Source organism: Accipiter gentilis, chromosome 14, assembly GCF_929443795.1.
Source record: "Accipiter gentilis chromosome 14, bAccGen1.1, whole genome shotgun sequence".
NCBI lineage: Eukaryota > Metazoa > Chordata > Aves > Accipitriformes > Accipitridae > Astur > Astur gentilis.
This window is the reverse complement of record NC_064893.1, coordinates 2,692,278-2,714,682: the sequence shown is the minus strand read 5'-3', so window position 1 is coordinate 2,714,682 and position 22,405 is coordinate 2,692,278. Positions and strand designations below refer to the sequence as shown.

Genomic DNA, 22,405 nt, shown 5'->3' with positions numbered 1-22,405 from the left:
TTTAGCTGTGAAGTGATAGAACAGATTTGAATTAGATGGGAATTTGGGGCATCTTAGAACCACTAGTGAGAACTAGAAATAACCCAAATATTAGGACTAGAGTATAAACTAAGTTATATTTTTATTAAGAAATTAATTAGAGTTGAAGTGTGGTCCTGGAAGGCAGCTGTTTGCACAAAACAGAGCAGGAGCTGGATCAAACTCATTACAAGGGAATTGAGCACTGGCAGCGCCTGTGTCTCAGCCCTGTGTGGAAGGTACACTCTCACTGTGTGCACAGCTGCACTGTGAGTGCTGCAACACAACAGGCAAATCCTCGAACACACTGGTATTTTGCAGACAGAGTAAGCAGCTCCTTAATGTTGCCGAAAAATACTAGAAAACACGTAAATATTTCACATTGCACACTGCTAGAATGAATGGCAGGACTGAGATCTCAGGGATATTCCAGCCCAAAATCCTATTTTGAATCAGAATAAGGTTAGTGTGCATACAATAAGATGAGGATGGTAATTATTTCATTATTTGTAGATCTAAAATTGCACAGTTTAAGGCATCCATGTCAATGAAAGTGATGTTAAATACCTGGTTGTTTCACTTCAAATAAGAGCTTATTTATTCACATGCAAGAACACACATAACAAGCTTTTTAGCTTGAGCTTGATCCGTTTTTGACTGGCTTTGCTTCTCTGTTTATTTTAGTATTTCATGTAGACACTGTGTTTCCTCTGGTTTAAGAGCATACAGATTCAGAGGGGGTGAGCAGTTTTCCCTGACTTCCACGTAAGGCAGACTGGCAAGAGTTACCCCAATTTTGCCTATTTTGTTGGATAGCCCAGTTTTACCCAGACACTTGTGGCTATTCGTATCTTGTTCATCTCCTCTGGACGCCTTTGCGCATGCATTGATGGGAAGGTGCTCCCACTCTAGCCGGTTCCTCTGCAGCGCAGCTCGCTCTCCCCGCTCGCGCCTCGCCTGTGATCTCCCATGTGCAAGAGGAGCAGGAGGGGCTCTCCTGCTGTTGCCCACAGCAATACATCTTGCTTTTTACTGCAGAGATTGGCCTGCACCTCTTTGGTGGCCTCCAGATGCTTGTGGAGAGTGGAGCAGGGGAGGAGGTCACTTTGCTTCAGGCCAACTACCCATGTGCTAGACAAGCCGGTGGTTTCACAAGCACTGGCAACAGTTCAAGAGGGAAAGGGGGTCATGGCTGGATTATTCTGGGGAGTCTCACATACACTTCCCTCAGCTGTCAGGACTGCAGCCGTGCATGGGGACAAGGTCCACTTCAGGCATAGTGGATTTATACACGTGTAAACCAGGGGAGAATTGGCATTCACCATGCAATAAATATTCTATTACAACACAATAAATATTCTATTAATAATAGTAGTGTTTTACAATGCTTTGGATTGAAGTTTCTGCATTTGGACTGGCTTGAGTTGTGGAGTGAATTATTCAATCCATATCATTTTAGATAAAATGCAGAGAAAGGAAAAAAAAATGGTTTGAGGCCAGAGGATGTCAAAGAGGGGATGTGTAAGCAAGCACCAGTCTGGACATTTGGGCAGCTGTGTGATCTGTGGAGCCAGTTGTGGAAATGATTTGCAAAACAAAGATTTTATATTTGTTGCAGTAGCATTATTTTGTTTCTTTGCGATATGTTTAACACAGGAGTCGGACTTTTATCTAAACTTCTTATTTATCTGGACATCAAGCTTCTTTCTGAACCGAGCCTGTGCCTGTGGTATCCAAGGTCTGCCTTGTCTAAAATGAGGTTTCTAGCACTGTTTTATAGCTTTTGGATTCCTGGGACAAAGAACTGATCTCTGGGTTTCAAGGTGCATTTGGGCTTCTTGCTTGGAAAAGCCTTATGACTTTTTTCTGTGACTGCACAAGTGTCTTTGAAAGAACACGTGTATGTCCCCTACATGCACTAGTTGCCATTGCCTCACATATTGTTTCAGCATTCAGAAAATATCTGAAGCTAACCAAGGCTAAAGCTAACTTGAAATTCACCTATGTAGCAAAACCCACTGTTTTCCCCATTTTGGAAGGAGACTTAGGGCCTCAAACATAAAGTCTTTTTAGAATGGGCCAAAACATACAGCTCACCATTTTCCAGCGGAGGAAAAGAAAAAAAACCAAACCCTCTGTGCGTATTCTTTGCCAGTGGTTGCTCTGTATCCTGTGTTACAAGCCCCAAAATACTTTCTCTCCCTTTTTTCTACAGCTCAGGTGGCAGTGGCTAGCTACCATTTCCTGGCCAGTCCTTGTACCGACCCCCTTTCCTGGTGGCCGCATTTTGGAGTAGTAGCTCTGCAATGAAATGAAACTGCTTCCCCTCTCCCCTCCCCGCCAGAGGTGCATAGGCACATACAGTTATGGCACAAAACCTCTCTGGATTTCAGTGTAGGGGAGAAGTCCGGCTTTTTTTTCTCTCTCTCTCTCTCCCTCTCTATGTTGTCTCTATATATCTATAATCTATATGTATCTATCTGTAATCTATTTATATATACAATCTTTCCAGGAAGAACACTTTTCAATTAAAAAGTGTCCCAGTTGAGTGTAACACACCCATTATCACAGCTGTCTAGCTTCAAATATTGGGTTTAGAGGTGGGGAGAGAGAAACCTGTTGAAACTGAGTGGCATTTCGTGTCTTTGATGAAAAGTTGTTGTGCCTATTCAGAGTTCACATGCTTCTTCCTTTCTGTACATGTAATTCCAAGAATAAACCATTATTTACTATGGTGATGGTTTAAAAATAAGAATCATAGTTAATGTTCAGATAAACAAGGCAGTTGGCTCAACTTGCTGTGAGAGCACTTACTAGGGGCTAGTGATGGGAAGGGTGGATTTCACAGCTCACAAAGGTCTTCCCTGTAGAGATGTAGATGGATGTACCAGCTGCCTCAGAATAAGTCTATACTTCTCCTTTTTCTTTTTTTTTTTTTTCCCTCCACCATCTCTCCTCAGTTTAAAACCATGTCAACACTAGTTTCCCGCACTTTTGTCCAAGTTCCTGCCCAGCTTTGTCCTCTCGTTTTTCAGCTGGTCTCACTTACAGAAGTATGATCCCTACCTGTAGGAACTACATAGCCCATGCCTGTCCTGTCTGTCCATCAAAACTGCAAAAACTGTGGCTTCATTTGTGTTCTCTGAAATTCCTCTTTCTGTAGTCCTCAAATCATTGCATTCTGTAGAGTTTTTCTGATAAACTTTTAATTCTGTTGCTTTTGTTACCCATTTATATAGTTGCTTCAAGTAAGCTGTTACTTGTTATCTCATGTGTAGGCTTCTCAGAGGTACTACTTTTTTGACACAGATTCTAGGTTCAGTAGGCCTAGAATTAGGCTTTTTCAATATTATCCTGTTACAAATAATAAAAATGCGGTCCAGTGATAATTAACTTCTGTGATTCAAAACGAAACGCATATTATCTCCCAAACGTGGATAGATCTTCATTATGTATAGCAGCTAGGAAACATTGAGAAGGCAATGGGGCAGTGGAAGTGGTTGGTTGTCTGTATAAATAACGATGTTTTCACCAGGCAGAAGTCAGGTGGATCATTTGAAGTCTGCTTATTTTCTTAAAGAACAGTCAAAACTGTGTTTCATTTTTTCCTTTTCCTGGACCAAAGTGAGCATCACAAAATGTTTGTAGACCCTTGGCTTCCCAAGACCAAAAAGGTTTGTATTCCTGCAAGTCACTCACATGTTGGGTTTTCTACAGTAGATTATTTGGGTGACTTGCTGTGCTTTTTGAACTCTGTCTGAATGTTACAGGAAGATTGAGTTTGGGCATCTTTTATTTGTTCTTACACACGTAAATGGGTAATGCTGCTATTGTAGCCAAAGCACTGCCTTCCCCAGTGAGTTTGCTGGCTGCCATGTAATATTTGCTCACCACCCTCAAGAGCAAGGTTGGCAACATTTCAGTGGTGGTATGTGTCCAGCACTTGTGAAATGCCTTTGTTATCTTTCTGGATAAAATGAGCTATGTAAATGTACAACAGTAATGTTGTGGCTGAGGGTTCTCTCAGGTCTCAGTGTCCTCCAAATGGGAGCTGTGCATGCCAGGGCACTTTGAGAACGTCACAGTCATTGCAGCTCTGTTGCTCTCATCCCAGCACCATGTGAACAAATTGAATCCACTGGCAAGAGAGAGGTCAGGTTCCGGTTCAAAACATCTTTCTGAAAAGAAGAAAGATAGCTGTCATTTTCAGGACCCCAAACCAGAAAACGAATACGTGTGTAGTCTGAAAAACTACAAATAAGTACCTAAGATTCCAAGGTTCCCCACTGCCAGAACACAACGTGTATTTATTGGAAGTCATTAGCATCCCTCAGACCCAAATGCCAATAGCAGAGAAAGCGTGACTTACATAGTCTGAATTCTCTCTTTAGGCTTGGTGTCACAGTGGGAAATGCTGTATTATGACTTAGACCAGCCATAGCCGTTTCCTCCTGGTTCAGCCAAACCCATGAAAGTAACTTATTCTGATAATTATGGACACAGTACAACTTTCATTCAAATATTTTTGGCAGGTCAAATATATCAAAATACGATTGTAAAGTTACTTTTTATTGATTCCAGAAATAGTCTGTAATGTTTAGTCTCTGGTTTTCAAACAAAGCCAGAAATATTTCAGTAGTTTTTTCTTTTTTTCTTTGGAGAGGAAATGGAAAATATGGACTGAGATGTGTCTTAAATTAATTGCAGTTACAGGAATGATATATCTAATTACTGTCCTATTCCCTGTGGAGATTTAAGAAATCAGTATATAGTAATTTGTCTAGACATATCTGCAGTAGACATTGTGTTCTTTCTAATTTTTGAGACTGATAATCAGAGATAAACTTTGGATGATGGCTGTGTTCATTCCATGACGTTTTAAAAAACAAACTACTTAGTAAAATTTTGCAATACGAAAAAATCTTTAAACTATGTGGAAGTGTTTATAAGTTTTAATGTTGGCTAATTCGCTTTTTGATTGCACTTACAAGTATACTGGTAACATCTGTCATGCAAGTTACTGTACATAGTTACCGTCCTACAAGAAGTTCATGCATTCATTAAACTCAAGTTACCAGAACTCAGCACTGAAAGAACTTTAAAAGTCCAGTCACTGGAGTTGTCTTCATTTCTAAAGTAGTGTAAGTACTAAGTCCTTAACGAAATATATTATGTATGCACAAATAAATCAAGTGCTAGGTGAATGAGTCTTGTCTGAGGCAAACTAGATCTTAGCTACATGGTAAAGATATTCCAAAGGTAGACACCAGAACTACCAGCTTTATTCACTGCAATCGCAGGGAGGTCCATTGAAGCCAACTGAACAACTCCTGGAGAAAAGTCGCATGAGATGTGGCTAGAAGAAGAAATTAATGATGACTAAGCTTTTTGTTTAGAGTGGTGTGACACTCGAGCAACAGTGAAAACAGCAAGGCATGTTACATTAAAAAAAACTGAAGTACTAAATTAGATTGTCCGTACCAATGTCCATCTCTGTGTGTAGTTCTCTCTTTCACACACTTAAATGCATCTTTTCCATGCGTGCTGCTAGTCTGAATTGTGTATGTACTTTGAGGTACCTAGCCTTCATGACTGTTTTTTTAAAATTTGGCCCTTGAGATAGATATATAGCATTTGGTTAAATTAACAGTTTATTTAATTACCACTTAAGCTAAGTTTAGGAATTGACTGACTGTTCTTAGCAAAAAAAGAGCACTTAAAGATTTTTCATATTATTTCAACATTACAAAGTAACTGCCTAATAAAATGTGTGTTTAAAAACTATGCTTGTTTTACTACTACAGCATGTAAAATAAAAGTCCTTCTAAAATCTATGGAGGACTACAGATCTTCACCCTAGGTACCAACAGTAGTATCTTAAGTCACTTAGCCCAGCTATATGAAAGTAACTTAAAAGTTAAGTGCAATTTTGTGTACATTACTAATTCTTTTCTGCCATAGCAATGTCTATCTGTTGCGATACATTGGGATCAGATACAGATGCTAGGTATCAAATTCCTCCATAGTAGCTAAACAAAGTGTTTGTAGAGGAGAACTATCTTTGAGCAAGCTGCTGAACTTCTCTTTGTCTCAGTTCCCCAGCTGCATAAGCATTGTGTATATATACAAAGTATATATTGTATGTTTATACATACACACATACACCAGCCATTTGTGGAACGGTGATGGTTGAAGCATATGTATTTATCTTCTTGTACGTATTTCATTGAGCAAATGAGGACCTACATTACAGCAAAGTTAAGGGATTTGCCTCTCAAAAAGTCAATGAAAAGACTGAATAATCAAAAACAGACCACTCTAGTCCTCATGAGCTTACCTTAGCCACACTATCATCCTTCCTCCTAAATATACAGTTTCTCCTTTAACTACAGGCAGGACAACGTGGCTTCTTTCCAAACATGCCTTTTCCTTACAGGGGGGCCCAGACTGTGGCAGTTTGCCAGTCCTCTATGGAAAAGCTGATACACAATATCTGTTTGTGACCCCTCTGTACTGTGGCAAGGGTCCTTTAATTGGGAGGAAGGAAATAGTGCATCCTCTTGGAGCTGGTGGCTTGCCAGAATTATCCAGGGCCACGTGAACCCAAGTGCAAGGTATTTTTTCCTGCCTTCTTGGCAGTAGTAAAGTAAGATGCACTTAATAACCAGTGATCAATCTCTGCAGGGGGAAACACTCCATGCTTTCCATCTCGGTAGCACTGCTTTGCAGAGATAGGGGGTGTTGCTGCTCTGCCGACTGGTGGCATCTTGCTTGGGGTGAGGTTCCTGGCCCTGCTTTGAGCCATGATAAGGTGCATATTTTTCCAGCTGTGGTACTATTTATGAGAAGGGAGAAGTGCCCAAAGGGCACGCACCCAAAAAAGGTGAGGAGAAGAGTATGCTAATTCTTTCTGAAGGGCCACAAGGCGAATGGCTAGGGACCTTTGCCTAGATTAAAGAGATATGGCAGTAAAAGATTCATGATGTAAGTCCAGACTGTTCATCAGGTATGGCTGGATAGTGCTTACAGTAGATGAAGGAGCTGTATAATAGAGGAAAGACAGCTTGTGATTAAGGCACTGAACCCAAAGTATCTTGTCAAAGCCTAGTTCAGTGGGATATTTCTTCAGTGGTTCTTAAATTTGGGGTTATTTTTTACTTACGCCTATGTCAGTACTTAATTCACTCTCTTCTTTTTAATTGTTGGCTTGTACTGTGGTCAGTGACTTCCATTAGAAGACATTTGTCAGCAGAGCCATACTGATAAAAATCAATACTTTTTGTGTGCAGCTTAGTACCTCAGTATATATACTAGAGAAACTTAATTAAAAAATTGTACAAAAAGTGGCAAAAGTGTCCGATACAGTTTTGGATTCTGTTTGAACATTGTCATTCACAAAACTCTATTCCTAGCTCAGTTATAGTCTTGAAACACTACTGTAAATCAAGACATAATTTTTTTTTTTTTTACAGCAGTGTGCAACTGTTCTTATCAGTTTTTTTCTTGTTTCTTAATGGATGATGTTATTGGGAAAAAGACTCTTTAAAGAAATACAAAACATAACCATTCTTCTACAATCCACATTTCAAACTATATCTGGTTTTATTTGATTGGGAGAATAAGCCTCACTGGGCATGATAAAAATGCTTTAGATATTTACCCAACGATGAAAATAACAAAGGCAGTGATATTGCTTGCCCTCAGATCAGCTTTGTTTTTTCCTAACTGCGGATTAAGTTTTATTTTGTAATATCGTCACTCTTCAAACATACTTATAATTGTGACCCTAGAGAGATAGCCACAGGATGGTACTGCAGGAAATGCTGGCTAAATGTTTATACTTTTGCAGTTTAGAAAAATATAAAGTCCAGTAATTCAGTGATCAGCCCTTGGATGTGCAGAAAATAGCAGCAGAAAAAAAGACAATTTATTGTGTTGTTAATTCAACACTTTGAAGTTTTCAGTTTGTGCGAGTGCTTGAATGCAATTTTATGTCAGTGTTGTTAGATATGACTTATCTGTGATATTTACGGGATTTAAACCTGGCATGACAGCTAAAGTAAGTTGTGTGAGCTAGTGAAAGAGACTTTAAATACTCAAGATTGAATAGAGGACTTGACAGTGCTGTCGCATGGCAAGAAATAACTGCACAATAACAGGTATAATTCCCCAGCCTACAAGTAACACAGAATTTCTGTTGTTCCACTGTTCAGTTTTGCCAGGAACATGCTTTCTGCTCAGTGTATACTGTAGATGGCAGTAAGGCTATGCTAGAAGAGGGTGCATGGGCTGGAAGAACTAAATTAAAGAATGTGTGTAACACCTATGGGGTGTTTCAGTTTTGAATCTAAGCCACCTATTTAGAGCAGCTCTAATACTTACTTGAAGCACCTCCAGAAAGAACTGGTTATTGTTTGTCACTTCTGGTAAAGACCAGGCCAGCTTTTTCTTTTAATTTTGTTTGGTTCTGCCTGAATTTGTTTGGATTTGTTTAAAAGCAAGCAGACATCTTTGCAGTTTATCATAGCAGATGTGAAACGTGACAGCTTGTGAATTCACAGACAGTTCAGACACTCTCTCCCTGGCGTGGGGCGTGAATCCATTGTAAGTGACACTGATAGCCCCAGGATTTTGGGACTATCCCTATATTCCCAAAGTCTTCAATGGCTGTCTTTCTCCTCTGTGTTTGCACACGGAAGAAATGAAGTAAGACGTGGTACCCGTGGCGTAGCAGTTCCCCTCTGGTAAGGTCTGCCAAGGTTAAGAATAAAGCATGGTGTATGCTGAGCAGTGTCCTGCTCCTGAGACCTTGCTTTCAGCCACACAGACCTGAAAGGCCCATAACTCAAGAGGCCCTCCTCAGCCTTCCCAAATAATTTTCACCCAACTGCGAAATGCTGACTGTAGTTCGCTTTTCTCATTTCCCGCATTGTCTTTGTTGGCTGATGCCTCTTCTTCCATTATAACCCTTCTGCTTCCCATGGTAATCTCTCCTTGCCGCCTGTAAATATGTTCCCCTGTTGCTCTTCCTCTCATGAGTGCCTTCCCCAGGCAGAGGTTTACTGATCAAAATATTGTCATAAGTCCTTTCCTTGGATGTGGTGGTGTGAACTCACAGACTGCATGATGGGATCACGGCTCTGGACTTGGGTATTCCTTTGCCATATCCATACAGCTGTGTGTGTACATACACACACAGATTTATATGTCTGTATATGGAAAGCAAAGTTTGGGAGAATTGAACAATATTAGAGACTCATTGCCCATGAAACATGGGTTGGAGACCATTGGCCCACTGTAAACACCCATTCCACAAGTGACATCACGACCATACTCTTGTTAAAGCTGAAGATCTCTCCTCCTCTCCCTGCTTGAAATCCAGGACTGAGTCCCAGCAGTGCTGTCCTCACTGGGTTTTCTGAGTTCTATTAAGGGCTTTGCATTAGCCACAGAAAAGAGATCTTGTGGTGTCGCTTCTGCCCCAGTGACAACAGAGCCAGTATCTACTCGGCCCCATGTTGCATCAATTCTCCTGCTTTGCTCCAAGTGCCCTCTATCTCCTCACTGTATGTTAAATTCACTTTTCTCTCCAGCTTGCCACAGGCACTTATCAGCCCTCACCATATGGGTTAATATTGCTGTCATTTTTAATGAAATCAGTTTATGGTAAGGAAGTGGATATGTGGGTTGTGTGGTCTCTTGTGAGACAATGACTATGTTGTGATTTCTTCACAGCCATTACCAAAAAAACCCTTTCTGGTGATGGCAGGGACTCTATCACGTTAAGTGGGAATATGCACTGTTAACACTAAGGAACAGTACCTCATAACAAAGCACACCCTTGCCTTTCAGGGATGGGAAAGATAGATATATATATATATATATATATATAATCCCTGACCACTATTTTAAAAAATGTAAAAAAAACCCAACTCCTTAAGTTCCAGTTTCTCCTTCTGCTTGCACTTAAATTAAGTCCTCCACATAATTTTAGATTATCCACATCATTTACAGCAAGTAAACATACATAACTTTGTAGTGGAGTCACCTCTAGATGTAGGATTTCATGCTTCAGTAATATTTATTAAAGTCTTCAGCTCACTTTTTGCCCTACTGAAAAGTTATACAAAAGCATTCTGTATCCACTAACAAAATAGTAAAATACCAACACTATCATAACCAACTTTTAAAGATAATTCCTGAAGCAGATGTTCACAAACAGACAATTTTTATTAAAATAACAGTGGGAAGGAGTTTGCTTTTGTTTGTTTGGCCCTCGAGGAAATTAAAAAGCCTTTCTATAATTTTGATTATAACTTCAAGAGAGAATTTTATTGTACCAAGGATGTGGTTGCATGAAGGATGGAAACCTTAAGGGTTTAAAACCTGTTTTTAAAAGCTACAAATTGAACTTCTCATGTTAATCTCAGGAAACAAAGTCCTGTGGCAATTTTCTTTTCTAAAGTGCAGCCCATGTAGGCCTGTTATAAAAACTGGTAATACAAAAATGGCTTCTTCAACCCTCTGCTCCCTGAGCATATGTAAGGAGTATCTGCAGATTTCTCTGACTAAAATAAGTACCTACAATTAATCCTACTGGGGCAGAACAATGGAGGAGTAGTAGGTTCTTATACTTTTTTGGTTTGGGGTTTTTTTTCATTATCAATAAAATAATTCACCTCCCTTTTAGACTGTGAAAATCTAGGCAAACTTGTGCTATTGGCTTCAAGTTTCCATTGAGCTGAAGTATGTTGATATCAATGGTGAAATTTCACTGGGATTTTATGATCGTGCTATCTTGAGGATCTCTTCTCAAAGCGCATCCTTCGCGCTGGTATAGCTTGTAGGTACAAGTACAAAAATAACTAGTAATGATATTTTTCTGCTAAAGGAAGAACTTGATTAGACTTCTAGAGCAAGTTTGAAGAATAGGGAACTAGAGAAAACACTTCTTTAATTCTCTTTTTCGGAATCCTTTGCATACATGGTTCTGAAAGATGGTAGGAGGCAAGGGAGACATGGCCCTCCAAAATTCAATAGTGTCCCTTTTGTGAGGTGGTTTCAGAACAGAACCACCATTATCCATACATTTGCATGTATTGAGCAGCAGATAAAGCTTTGCTTAGGATAGATGGGGAGAAGACTATGTCTATAGTCTGTGCACAAGACTGTGAACAAATGACTTTTAAGGTCTAATTCTAGTTAGTGAGGGGGGCCTCCAGAAGGTCATGGGACCTCTGTAAAATTGAGATCATAGGCTTTTATGTGTACGTCTACGCAAAACCACAAAGTGGTTATAGGTGTGTATGTAATGTACATCTCTGCACTCAGGAGGGTACACCTATCTCTAGATTAATGGCATGCCCCAGGGCTGTGGTCCACAGTTACCCAAAAAAGGGGCTTGTTAGAGCATGCAGCAGCTTCTGTGTCCTTTGCGCAGAAGCCAGGCAGCGGAGGTATGGGGTGGTGAGAGGATGGTGTGTGTCTGGTCTCATGTTGCCATGAATTCAGGATGTAGCTGGGGGCGCTGGCAAGGACCTGGGTTTTAGGAAGCTCTGCTGGCAAAGCACCCTTGGCAGTTTGGACAAGCTGCCTTTCAGACCCCTGTGAGTAAAAATGTACCTGAAGAAAATTAAAGTTGCTAAAGAACTCAAACTAAAAAGCCTAACTTAACAGAAACTTAGTAGTGATAAAACAGCACAAAATATTCCTACATATAGCCAGTTTGGGAATAAAGGATGGCAATAACTGGTTGATAAAGGAAGACTAAAGCATCATGTTTTACCCAGCAGGAGTAAGAAAACAGGTTTAGAGTGGTAGGAATTACATAAATGTTTAATTATGATAAACAAAATATTGATTCAATGGTCTCAATAGTGCACTGCTAAGTTTGAGGAGTTATTCTTGAATGCTTACCAAAGTCTGTTATTAAAATCACTTTTGTTTATTTGAAAGACTTAAAAAGCCAGAGATATGAGAGGTTTTTATCCAAACTGAAATGAAAACCATTTGCGTTACTTTAACTAAGTACAAGGGTTTAGGAAACAAGAAGATATGCAAAAGTGATAATCAGCCCTGCACCATCTTGAAAGCTTCTGGAGGAATTATTGTTGATGCTCTGCATTTTGTAGGATCAGGCTTGTATTTTGCCTTCTGAACTGCAGATTACACAACTGGTAGCAATGGGACAATATAAATCATTTAGCAAAAAGAAGAGTCTGTGCCTATCAGTTTCATCCAAAGCATGTTAACATAAATGACCCTTAAATAGAAAATTTGAGACCTGACCTTAGAGTGATTACCAGCAGGAAGAGAAGTACCTGTGGGTGCACAGCAATGGGCTGATACTTGTGGGGACAGGCATGCGAAATGGCAGCAAAGCTCTTCAGCATGGTGGTGGAGCACCGGCAATAGATAATAGACAGTGCTGGCTTTTCTGGAAGAGGGTTTCTTACAAAAAAGGCTGATAATTGGAATTTGGATGCTGGGAGGTGGGCATACTGTATTCCTCTGATCTCTTGTTTTGTGCAGTTGTGGACACTGAGAGCACAGTTCCTAAAACTCTGGCAGCATTTACTCAGGACCCAAGTGCTAGCCTGGCTTTAGGTTCAGATCCAGGTTTCACCTTAGTCTATATTTGAAACCAATAAACCTGTATCTGCCTCTTCTGGTCTGTGTTTATTAGAAGTGCCTTATGTGCTTTTTTTTTTTTTTTTTTAATCATGTTTCATATAAGAGGACTCTTCTCTCAGAGTAGTTCATCTATAAGGAGCAGAGTACTCATGAAGATTTGGGACCCAGTTTGATCTCATTTCTATTCATGTAAACAAGGAGCTATAATTCCAGATTGGCACTAGGAGAAATTCGATATTAACACCTGTGCTGTTGTTTTTTGCATGCCATTTTCTGACAAAGTAAGTTTCAATTTAATGATACTGTTACTTACCACTGTCATCTCTTCTTGATTTGCAGATGGGTTTCTTCCGCCGGAGGTACAAAGAAATTATTGAGGCTGAAAAGAGCAGAAAGGAGAATGAAGATAGTTGGGACTGGGTCCAGAAAAATCAGTGAACTGCCCATGAAAACTAAAGCCCAGTCATGTGACACGCGCTTGCTAGCCTATAGGTCCTGCTCTCGTATCTTCCATATGTGGAAGAAGGAATCTTCTCCAGATTTTTCGGAGACCCCATTGATGCTGTGTCTTTATCACTCCAACAAGCTAGGGAACATATCCTGAGGCATCCACTGCAGCCATGTCAGGTGACTGGAGCAATTTACACTTCATTTAAGAGCTGAACTTTGAACTTTGGTAACCAAGCTGCAGTGCAGAGCAATATTTATGAATCCAACTATGTGGTATACCCTCAGGGGAAGACTGTTACCTAAAAATATTTTTTATAAATATAAGCTTTTTATATTGATTATGTCTTTATATTTGTATCAATGTTTTATAGTTTCTATTGAATAGCTATATAGTTCACTCAAGCACTGATACCTGGCTAAATCCTTGGAAATACATATTTGTATATAAATCCTATTGTACTTTTAAACTTCAATGCAAGAGAGAAGAGAGACATTTGCAGATTAAAGTAGCTGAAATCCTCATATGCTTAATTCACAAGGCTTGGTAATGTTGTATATAGACCATTTAATGGCAATAAGCCAAAGTCTTTTCATTATCTCTTTTTTTGAGTTTAATTTGGTGTTTGATTTATAAACTAATGAACCTAAAATATTACACAGATGTGATATTCTGTATCTGAGTCTATCCTTTGCTGGCCTGAATGGGAGAGGATGAAAACACTTCCTCGGGGACATGTAGCAAGACTTGTAGCTTACTTTGGCTCACTGAAGAAAGCATCACAGAATGTTGTCCTTTGGGAATTTTTCTCCTGCAGTCTCTAGTAGTTTGATAATGGTCTAGGACTATACAACTGAGATACCAGAAGGATATCATTGGGCCAACGACTATGGCATTGACAAATTCCTTGGAATTAAAAAAAAAAAAAAAGAAATGGAGCCATATTAATGTTAAGAAGGATAGTTTTTAAGCTACTGTTAATGATTGTGATCTGTTGCTATCAAAGCAAGTGATAAATTGCTACAAGCTATGAGCAGTATGCCTGCCTTGTGAGTTTTATACACGAGTCATCAGTTTGTTTATATGATAATTTTAAGACAGATAAGTAGATGCAAGGGTTAAAATGTTTGGATCTTGAGATTCCATATCCGTGTGTTCTAAGTACTGAATGTCATCCTTCCTCAAGCATCAAGAAGGAAGTTTAGTCAAGGTGCAGATGTTACTGGATCTCAGACTGCCACTTTGTTCCCTGGTAATTCCTTAGCGAATCACTTGTTGAATTAGAAGAAACTTAGTTGTAATAAATTCAACCATGTTTCTTCAAAAAGCTCTTGGATGTCTGAATAGAAATGGTGGAACTCTGTAAGACTTGGGTTTAGATTCTACTTGTACTTTGCACCTTGTGTAAATAAGAAGTAAATGTCACATTGGTATAAAATCCATGTAAGGGAAAGAAGGGTCGAGCTCTGTGGTAGAAGGTGAAGGAGAAACAGGAATGAATGGCTGCAAGATGTCTCCTTCCATAAGGGTAAGGTAAAAGAACTGCTGGAACTTTGGATATCTGCATGAGAACAGGTCTTATTCTTGCTCTTGCTTGCCAAATTCATTATAGCTTCAAACTTTAAAAAATTTACCACGTCCATATTCCTGTTTGCTTTTTTCCTTCACTGGCATTAAGTGCCTGCTGTTACTATGGTATTGATCAATATTTATTAACTTAACTATCTGCACCCATTAGGCAGAAGATGGTTTTTAAGTGAATGAAGTGTGTTGATTCAACATTTGACAAGAAAAGCTATTAGTCTATTCAGTTATCTTTCTTAAAACAATCATTGGTGATTTGACAGATTTCAAATAACAAATGGTCATTAAAGCCAGAATCTGAAAAAAACTGCTGAGGCAAAATCCTGTTATAACCACATATAGTGGACTGCAGATTTTTCATCAGAGTGCAAAAACAAAAGACTGATGGCCTTTGACTGCACTGTTATATTAGAGGCTATTGAATTCCTCACAGTAGGATATTTCTGACATCAGTTAGTTTTGCTAGTATTTAAACTGAAAGTATCTATTTTTTCTGTTGTTGAAAAATACCTAAGACTGACAGATAGAAGTTGGACATGAGGTTGATTCACAACTATGCATTGAATATGAAATTGCTTAGAATACTTGCTGAAAAAAAAAGAATTCCATTTATTTAGCTGTAAGAATTTTCAGTATCTGTCCTCTCTAAAACTGAGCCCCTCCAAAATTATTTAAAAATGGTGAAAAAATAATTCAGGGGACAAATGAAATTATTTGTGAATTTAACTGAATTTGAAAGTTTCCATCCAAAAAAGGAGGAAATTCCATTTGAAAAGTGGAAATGCCTCATTTCCACTTTTTAAATAAAAATTTACTTTCAGATCTGTCAAAACTGCTTCTTTACAATATTTTAAAAATCAACATTAGTTATTCCTCTGAAACGTCTTTTTAAAATATATGAAGAAAAGAGGGTTTTTTAACTGACTTTTTTTAAAGTAAAATACCCATTAAGCATTTCATATTGTGTTGGACAATTTTTTTTTTCTTTTTGTCTCAAGGCAAAAATGTTTTTCTTTTTTTTGGTTAAAGTAAAAAAAAAAAAGTAAACCCCATTTGAGTGATCCCACACTGGACTTTTTTGATACCTGCCTTGAATTGCCTACTATTGATCCAGCACAAGTCGTCAACTCAGTGAGAATCTAGTTGTTGGCCAGATTAGTGACATGTTCTTGAAATAATCCATTAATTCTTAGTATCATCACTGTTAGGTACTCAGTAGTTCTGTTGTCACAGGTGGTTTTGTTTTTATATGTATAACTCTTCATAATTTTTGTCTTTTTTTTTTTTTTTTTGTCTTTTTTTTTTTGGTCAAATTCCATTGTGGCTCTTGCTTGTTTCCAGTTAAGATAGTCAGACTTGACAATGAAACATGTCAATACTTAGTATTAAAATCCTGTAGATGCACCTTTCTTCTCTTTAAAAAGCAACCAAACAAGCCAAACAAAAAAACCCACTAATATCAGTTGGTTGCAATCAGTTTCTAACCCAAAAATCTTATGAAACCGTAAGATACTTCAAGAATGTGTAGAAAATAGCTGTGCTATAGATCTGCTGGGTTTTTTTAAACTAAGAAATCGTAATAAATGTAATTGTGTCAAAATCTAGAGATGTGGTTACATTGGAAATTGCTTCTAGGGCTCTGGAAGTTCCCATCTGTCAGCTGCATGTTAGTTCCTTTGTGCTGTACTGCTTGCACAGCAGAGCTGGGGGAAGTCATTTTACCAGTTCTCTCCAGTTAATCCATTTTGGGACAAAGTCGTCAATTGTCTTGGATAACTTCATTGAAAGGTTTGCTGAATTGGCATTGCATTTTTTTTATGCGGCGGGGTCACTTTGCACTGGCTTTAAGATATGCAAGTGGAAGCTTAGAAGTGGGGCAGTAGCATTTTTAAATGCATTATCTGGCACCTAAGAGATCTTTTGATTAAGCCCTGAAGCTTGCAATGTGCAGGGTGTCTTCTTACAGATAGTACACTTTGTCGTGGTTTAACCCCAGCCAGCAACTAAGCACCACGCAGCTGCTTAATCACTCCCCCCCATCCAGTGGGATGGGGGAGGAAATCGGGGAAAAAAAAGTAAAACTCCTGGGTTGAGATAAGAACGGTTTAATAGAACAGAAAAGAAGAAACTAATAATGATAATGATAACACTAATAAAATGACAACAGTAGTAATAAAAGGATTGGAATGTACAAATGATGCGCAGGGCAATTGCTCGCCACCCGCCAACCGACACCCAGCCAGTCCCCGAGCGGCGATTCCCTGCCTCCCTACCTCCCAGTTCCTATACTAGATGGGACGTCCCATGGTATGGAATACACCGTTGGCCAGTTTGGGTCAGGTGCCCTGGTTGTGTCCTGTGCCAGCTTCTTGTGCCCTGGCTGGGGATGAGAAGCTGAAAAATCCTTGACTTTAGTCTAAACACTACTGAGCAACAACTGAAAACATCAGTGTTAAGAACATTCTTTGCATACTGAACTCAAAACATAGCACTGTACCAGCTACTAGGAAGACAGTTAACTCTATCCCAGCTGAAACCAGGACACCCTTGAAGTTGCTTTTAGGGTAGGAAGAAAACAATTTCAGAAAAATATGATCAGGAAGAAAGGGGGAAAATAATTATGGAAAAAAATCACTTAATGCAGAGCCCATGCTGTTGCAACCCCATTTAATTTCCAGCTTGACATCAAGAAGATCACAGTCATTTCAGAGTTTTGGTGGCCCACAGCACAGGGGTGAATTTCACTTCCCAAGAGCTGGAAGTATTTGCCACTATTCACAGCGTGTTTTGTGACCATTTCATTTGAAAACCAAAGGTCTGCTCTTGGAGGTGAATTTCCATCAGTTCACCCCAAGGAGCAGCAGGGCTGGTGTACTCTGAGGCCGTCACTAGTATGCTCTAGTATTTGGCCATCGTAGCTAACAAAAATACTAGCTATGTTCTTCTGAATAAACCTAGTTTTTCATTTGCCCAATTACAATGAGGAAGTCAGCAAACTGTAGAAAACACTGGAGTAGCCTCTGAATTGAAGTCACCTCACAAATCACTTGGGTTATGTGAGAGAGAAATTGTGCTTGATGTGAACCCCAACCCTGTAAACCACTTAAGCAATCCTTTCATCTCAAAGTGGCAAAGGCTTTTGCAAAGTCGAGCATACCAGTGAGGACAACCCTCTCTGCCTCAGTACATGAATGGGAAGGACCCTATGTAGAAATTAGTGATGTGCAGGTGACTCAGGTTGCTGAAAGCAACAGTTGCACAAAGATGGTTTTCGGCAATATTTAGTATCAACGTTCTTGAATGTCTTCTGTTCATAGACACGTTTTGCAGTCTTGCACAAGTGTCAAGCATAGTATCCGTGTGGCGTGGGAACATGCAGTATTGCTTCCACTGGAGGATAAAGGGAGTCATGGAACTAATTTCTACCTTTGTCCAAGCTCATCCACTTGCTTGCATTTCTTGGCTATAAATGAAAGTAGGATTTGGTTCATTTAGTGTACATTGATTAAACTGGCATGAAGACTATAATTGCTTTTGGAGCATGGTTTGCATACCAGTAGGGTACCTGCACCATTGTCACTCCTCTTTCTTAGAATGTCACTCCTAATGTATTGTAAAATTGTATGTTACTTTTTGTGAACTTGTGGTTGGAAGAATGTGTTCACTCTTATTGATGTCACCTGTATTTAGAAGCTTGTGTTCACCTGTATTCTAATTCACTTGCACTGTTTTGGAAATGTCAGGTTTACAGAAATACAACTTTTTGGAATAAAGAGTGGCTGCAAATTTATCCTAATAATATCATTTGGTCACTTATTGTCCCTGTCCAGCTCAAGTATTTTTCCATTAATCGGGTGAGACGATTTCTCATGTATGTTTGAATTAAATGGTATGTGCATGTGTTTATCTGCGTGTGGATAATGGACAACTTTATCGTAATTCTGTGACTTGTATAAAATCAAGCTATTGAGACTAAGAGTTTAAATAGCTTGACTACAATGTTGTAAAACCATGGAAATAAAATACTAGTAGGAATTATTTATATTTCAACAGTATTGCTCTATCAACATGATGTAAAACCCCACATGGTGGTGATACTGCCCTGTGATGAGAATGTCAACATGTATAACTTGAGTTCTGTTTCAGTCTGTATGAGTTTGAGTGAAAGTCAAATTATTCAGCTTCATGCATTTTTTTCTGCAAGGATTTATAGTCCATGAGTAGCTAAATAATACATTTGAAAGATTTTCTTCAACTCCATGCATCCCCATGCTTACTTTGTCAGAGTAGAAGCTGGATAGAAGCAGTAAAAAAAAGCTGATTGATTTCTATGGCTGTGGCGTACCTCTCTGTATTTCTAATAACCATTAGAGGTCCCATCAAAGTTTTCTCATCATTTTGAGGATGGGCGAAATCCCTGTGGTAAAATGTGAACTGACCTGAACCTTCATTCTAAAACAAAACCAAAAAACTGAACCTGAAATTTCAGGCTCTCCCTTTCCTCATCTTCAGCTCCTTTCTCTGCTTTTTGTGGAGACCCTTTGTCTAAGTGTTTAAATGTTCTCCAGCCATACGGAAACAGTCTATTTTCTCTGTGTTAGGCTGTCAGCTAAATAAATATCTACGAACAGGCTGGGCAGAGTTAGGACCTAACCTGTGACTCAGAGCAAGTTTGCACCGGTGGAAGACCATGGCTTTGTGTACCACAAAGCCAAAGGCATTAGGAAAGCTCCAAGCAGATGTGGGTCCTGGCATGTAGGTAGCACCCTTCAAAGTAAAAGCAAATGTTCTCAGTCAGGAAAGCTTCCTTCAGGGGAAAGAAAACATTGTTGGGCAAAAGTGGTAGGAAAATAGGAGGAGGAGGATGCCGAGAGGAGTACGATGCACAGTTTGCTTTTAGACCTTAGTGGAAGCTTTAGTGCAGCATCAGCTAAAATAATAACCAGAAACTTTTAGATGTACTTGTTGTGGTCTAACCCCAGCCAGCGACTAAGCATCACGCAGCCGCTCACTCACTTCCCCCCCTACCCAAGTGGGGTGGGGGAGAGAATCGGACGGAAAAAGGTGAAACTCATGGGTTGAGATAAAAAGTTTAATAGAACAGAAAGGAAGAAACTAATAATGATAATAATAATAAAATGGCAATACTAATAAAAGGATTGGAATATACAAAACAAGGGATGCACAATGCAATTGCCCACCACTGATGCTGACTGATGCCCGGTTAGTTCCGGAGCAGTGATCCCCCCCCAGGCCAACTCCCCCCAGTTTATATACTGGGCATTGACATCACATGGTATGGAATACCCTGTTGGCCAGTTTGGGTCAGCTGTCCTGGCTGTGTCCCTTCCTGACTTCTTGTGCCCCTCCAGCCTTGTCTCTGGCTGGGCATGAGAAGCTGAAAAATCCTTGACTTGGTCTAAACACTACTTAGCAACAGCTAAAAACATCAGTGTGTTATCAACATTCTTCTCATACTGAATCCAAGACATACACTATACCAGCTACTAGAAAGAAAATTAACTCTATCCCAGACGAAACCAGGGCAGTACTAGTACCTTTTTGTTACCGTACGAGTGCGAGTGTGGCAGCAGGCAGTGGCTGTCCCAGGCTTGCTGAGCTCACTCTGCCCTCTGCGGGGCTCGCTCACCTTTCTTCTTTTTAATGAGCAGAGAACAGCAGCCTGTACATTGCACGATTTTGTGTGTTGTCTTCCTCCTAAGCAGCTTTTAAGAACCTCTTAGGACTTCTACGATGACGTGGCTTTGTTTCAGAAAACAAACCCAAAACCTTTGCAGGTTTGTTTCTTCCGGTTTCACCAAGAAGGGAAGAACTAGATGAAAACTAGATCAAAATTTGAGAAAAAGAAGATGTTCTTTCACCCTGGGAAAAACAGCTCATTTGTTAGCGTGCTGCTCAGCCTGGCTCTTGTGTAGGGCTGGAGTTGGTCTGACATTTTGGCTTCCTATGCTGGCCATTGGCCTGCTCTTAGCATCAGATGTCACGGGAGCTCCTCTGCTAGATCTTTTTCCTTTAGTAGTGAAATGCCCCACGAGAAAGAGAGAAATGACTTTTTCCCACACTTTTGGGGTATAGTGGGGTGGATACTGACCTGAGTCGTCCTAGGTATGATGTTTTGATTTGATTAAAATTTTGAGTGCCCGTAGCACACTAGATAATTGCATCCCAGAATGACTAAGGAGAGTGTCATGGGAGTCATTAAAGATGCAAAGTAGATCTTATGGTCCCCTGGCCCCGGTTGGCTTGCTACCAGAATTAAAATACAACAAAACCAGCTATTTTGTGAAGATTCAAATGCACAGATTTAAAGTCATACAACTGCTCGCTCCTGCACATCCAAGGTTTCAACATTTTAAATGGCTGCAAATGGAGATTTTATTTGCAAGTGGTTTTGACAGAAGTAAAGCATGATAGTGGAGAAATGAATCATCTTAACAAAAGAGCAATGGAAATTAGTTTTTCATGTCTTAGCCATGCTATAATTTCCTGTGACTGTCGGAAAGGATTAATTCATGGATTTCCAGTTCATTTCTCCTTTGCTTTTGATGTGGTTAGTGTCGTTTTAATGCCTGAACTTCTAGATGTGCTATGTTTTGGTAAGTTAACCAGCAGTTCAACAGCTGTAAAGAATCAGAAATTAATGAAGTAGTAACCCTGAGCAGAGATTTCCCTGCTGCAGACATGTATTCAGATATGATGTATTGACTTTCATGAAATTATTCTAGATTTATACTAACACAAGTGAGAAGGGACTCAAACAGGCTCCCTTGAAGCTGAAGGATACACATCATGAGACAAGCTTTGCACTAATCTGCATAAGTGGTAATGTACAGTAATTTCTGTCATTTAAACAGTATTCCTCTGGGTTTGCTATCTGAGAGCTGTGTAATTCAATCCTAATGATGCTGCTCTGTGCTATATTCAGAAAGAGAAAAGGAATAGTAAAAAAGTGATCACTTTATTCAGCAAAGAGACCACTTCATAGAAAGGATATAGTCTGTCCTACATCAGTCTCTCAATAGAGATGGGACAATTAAGAACTTGACACAATCTGCCCCCTTACCTTTATCCAACTTGAATAATCAGGCTGATGGCTAAAATTCCTATTATGTGTTTTGCTGTGTTGATTTTAGGAGAATGGCACAGAATAGGAAGCTGGCAATGAAGTGATTACCTAGTAAGAGATCAGAACACCTGCTCAGTATTAAATTCATGAAGTCTATATATAGGGTTGGATAGAAGATGATAGAAATGGAGTAAAATACTTTTCTCCATTTTCATTTTCAGGGTGGGGCATGAGACACTGCATCTTACAATGTAAGAAAATACAATTTGAGATTGCCAAATGCCAATATCAAGGTAGTGCGTTGCCCTGTTTCTTAGCTCAAGACTGTGTCCATGACATGGCTTCATCAAAGAAGAGACCCGTGCTTCACCTTGACCAGGTGGCGCATGTCGTCCTACGATAACCTTGTACCATACTCCACTGCCTGCTCAGCTGTTCTTGTCTCAGTCTCACTCCCATCCTACAGACACGACCAACTTTTTCACCTGGCCTCCTCTTAAGTTTCTCCTCTGCTTCATAAGTGTTATTACCCTTTTCTCTCATTTGTCTGAATAAAAGGGTTAACTTAAATTTAAGTGCTTTTTCCCAACTTCCAATTAGTTTGAAATATGTCGCTTTTGTTTCAGACCCAAAGA

The 22,405-nt window shown here is 39.5% G+C and overlaps 1 protein-coding gene across 1 annotated transcript in view; it reads left to right on the top strand.

The window, feature by feature from the left end:
* ITGA9 (integrin subunit alpha 9) overlaps positions 1 to 15,560 on the top strand; it is a 230,686-nt gene extending 215,126 nt beyond the window's left edge. Inside the window, exon 28 of the mRNA XM_049817094.1 lies at positions 12,991 to 15,560. Coding sequence (XP_049673051.1) covers positions 12,991 to 13,089 — 99 coding nt within the window. The 3' untranslated portion in view covers positions 13,090 to 15,560. The remainder of the gene's footprint in view (positions 1 to 12,990) is intronic.
* Positions 15,561 to 22,405: the final 6,845 nt, after the last annotated feature.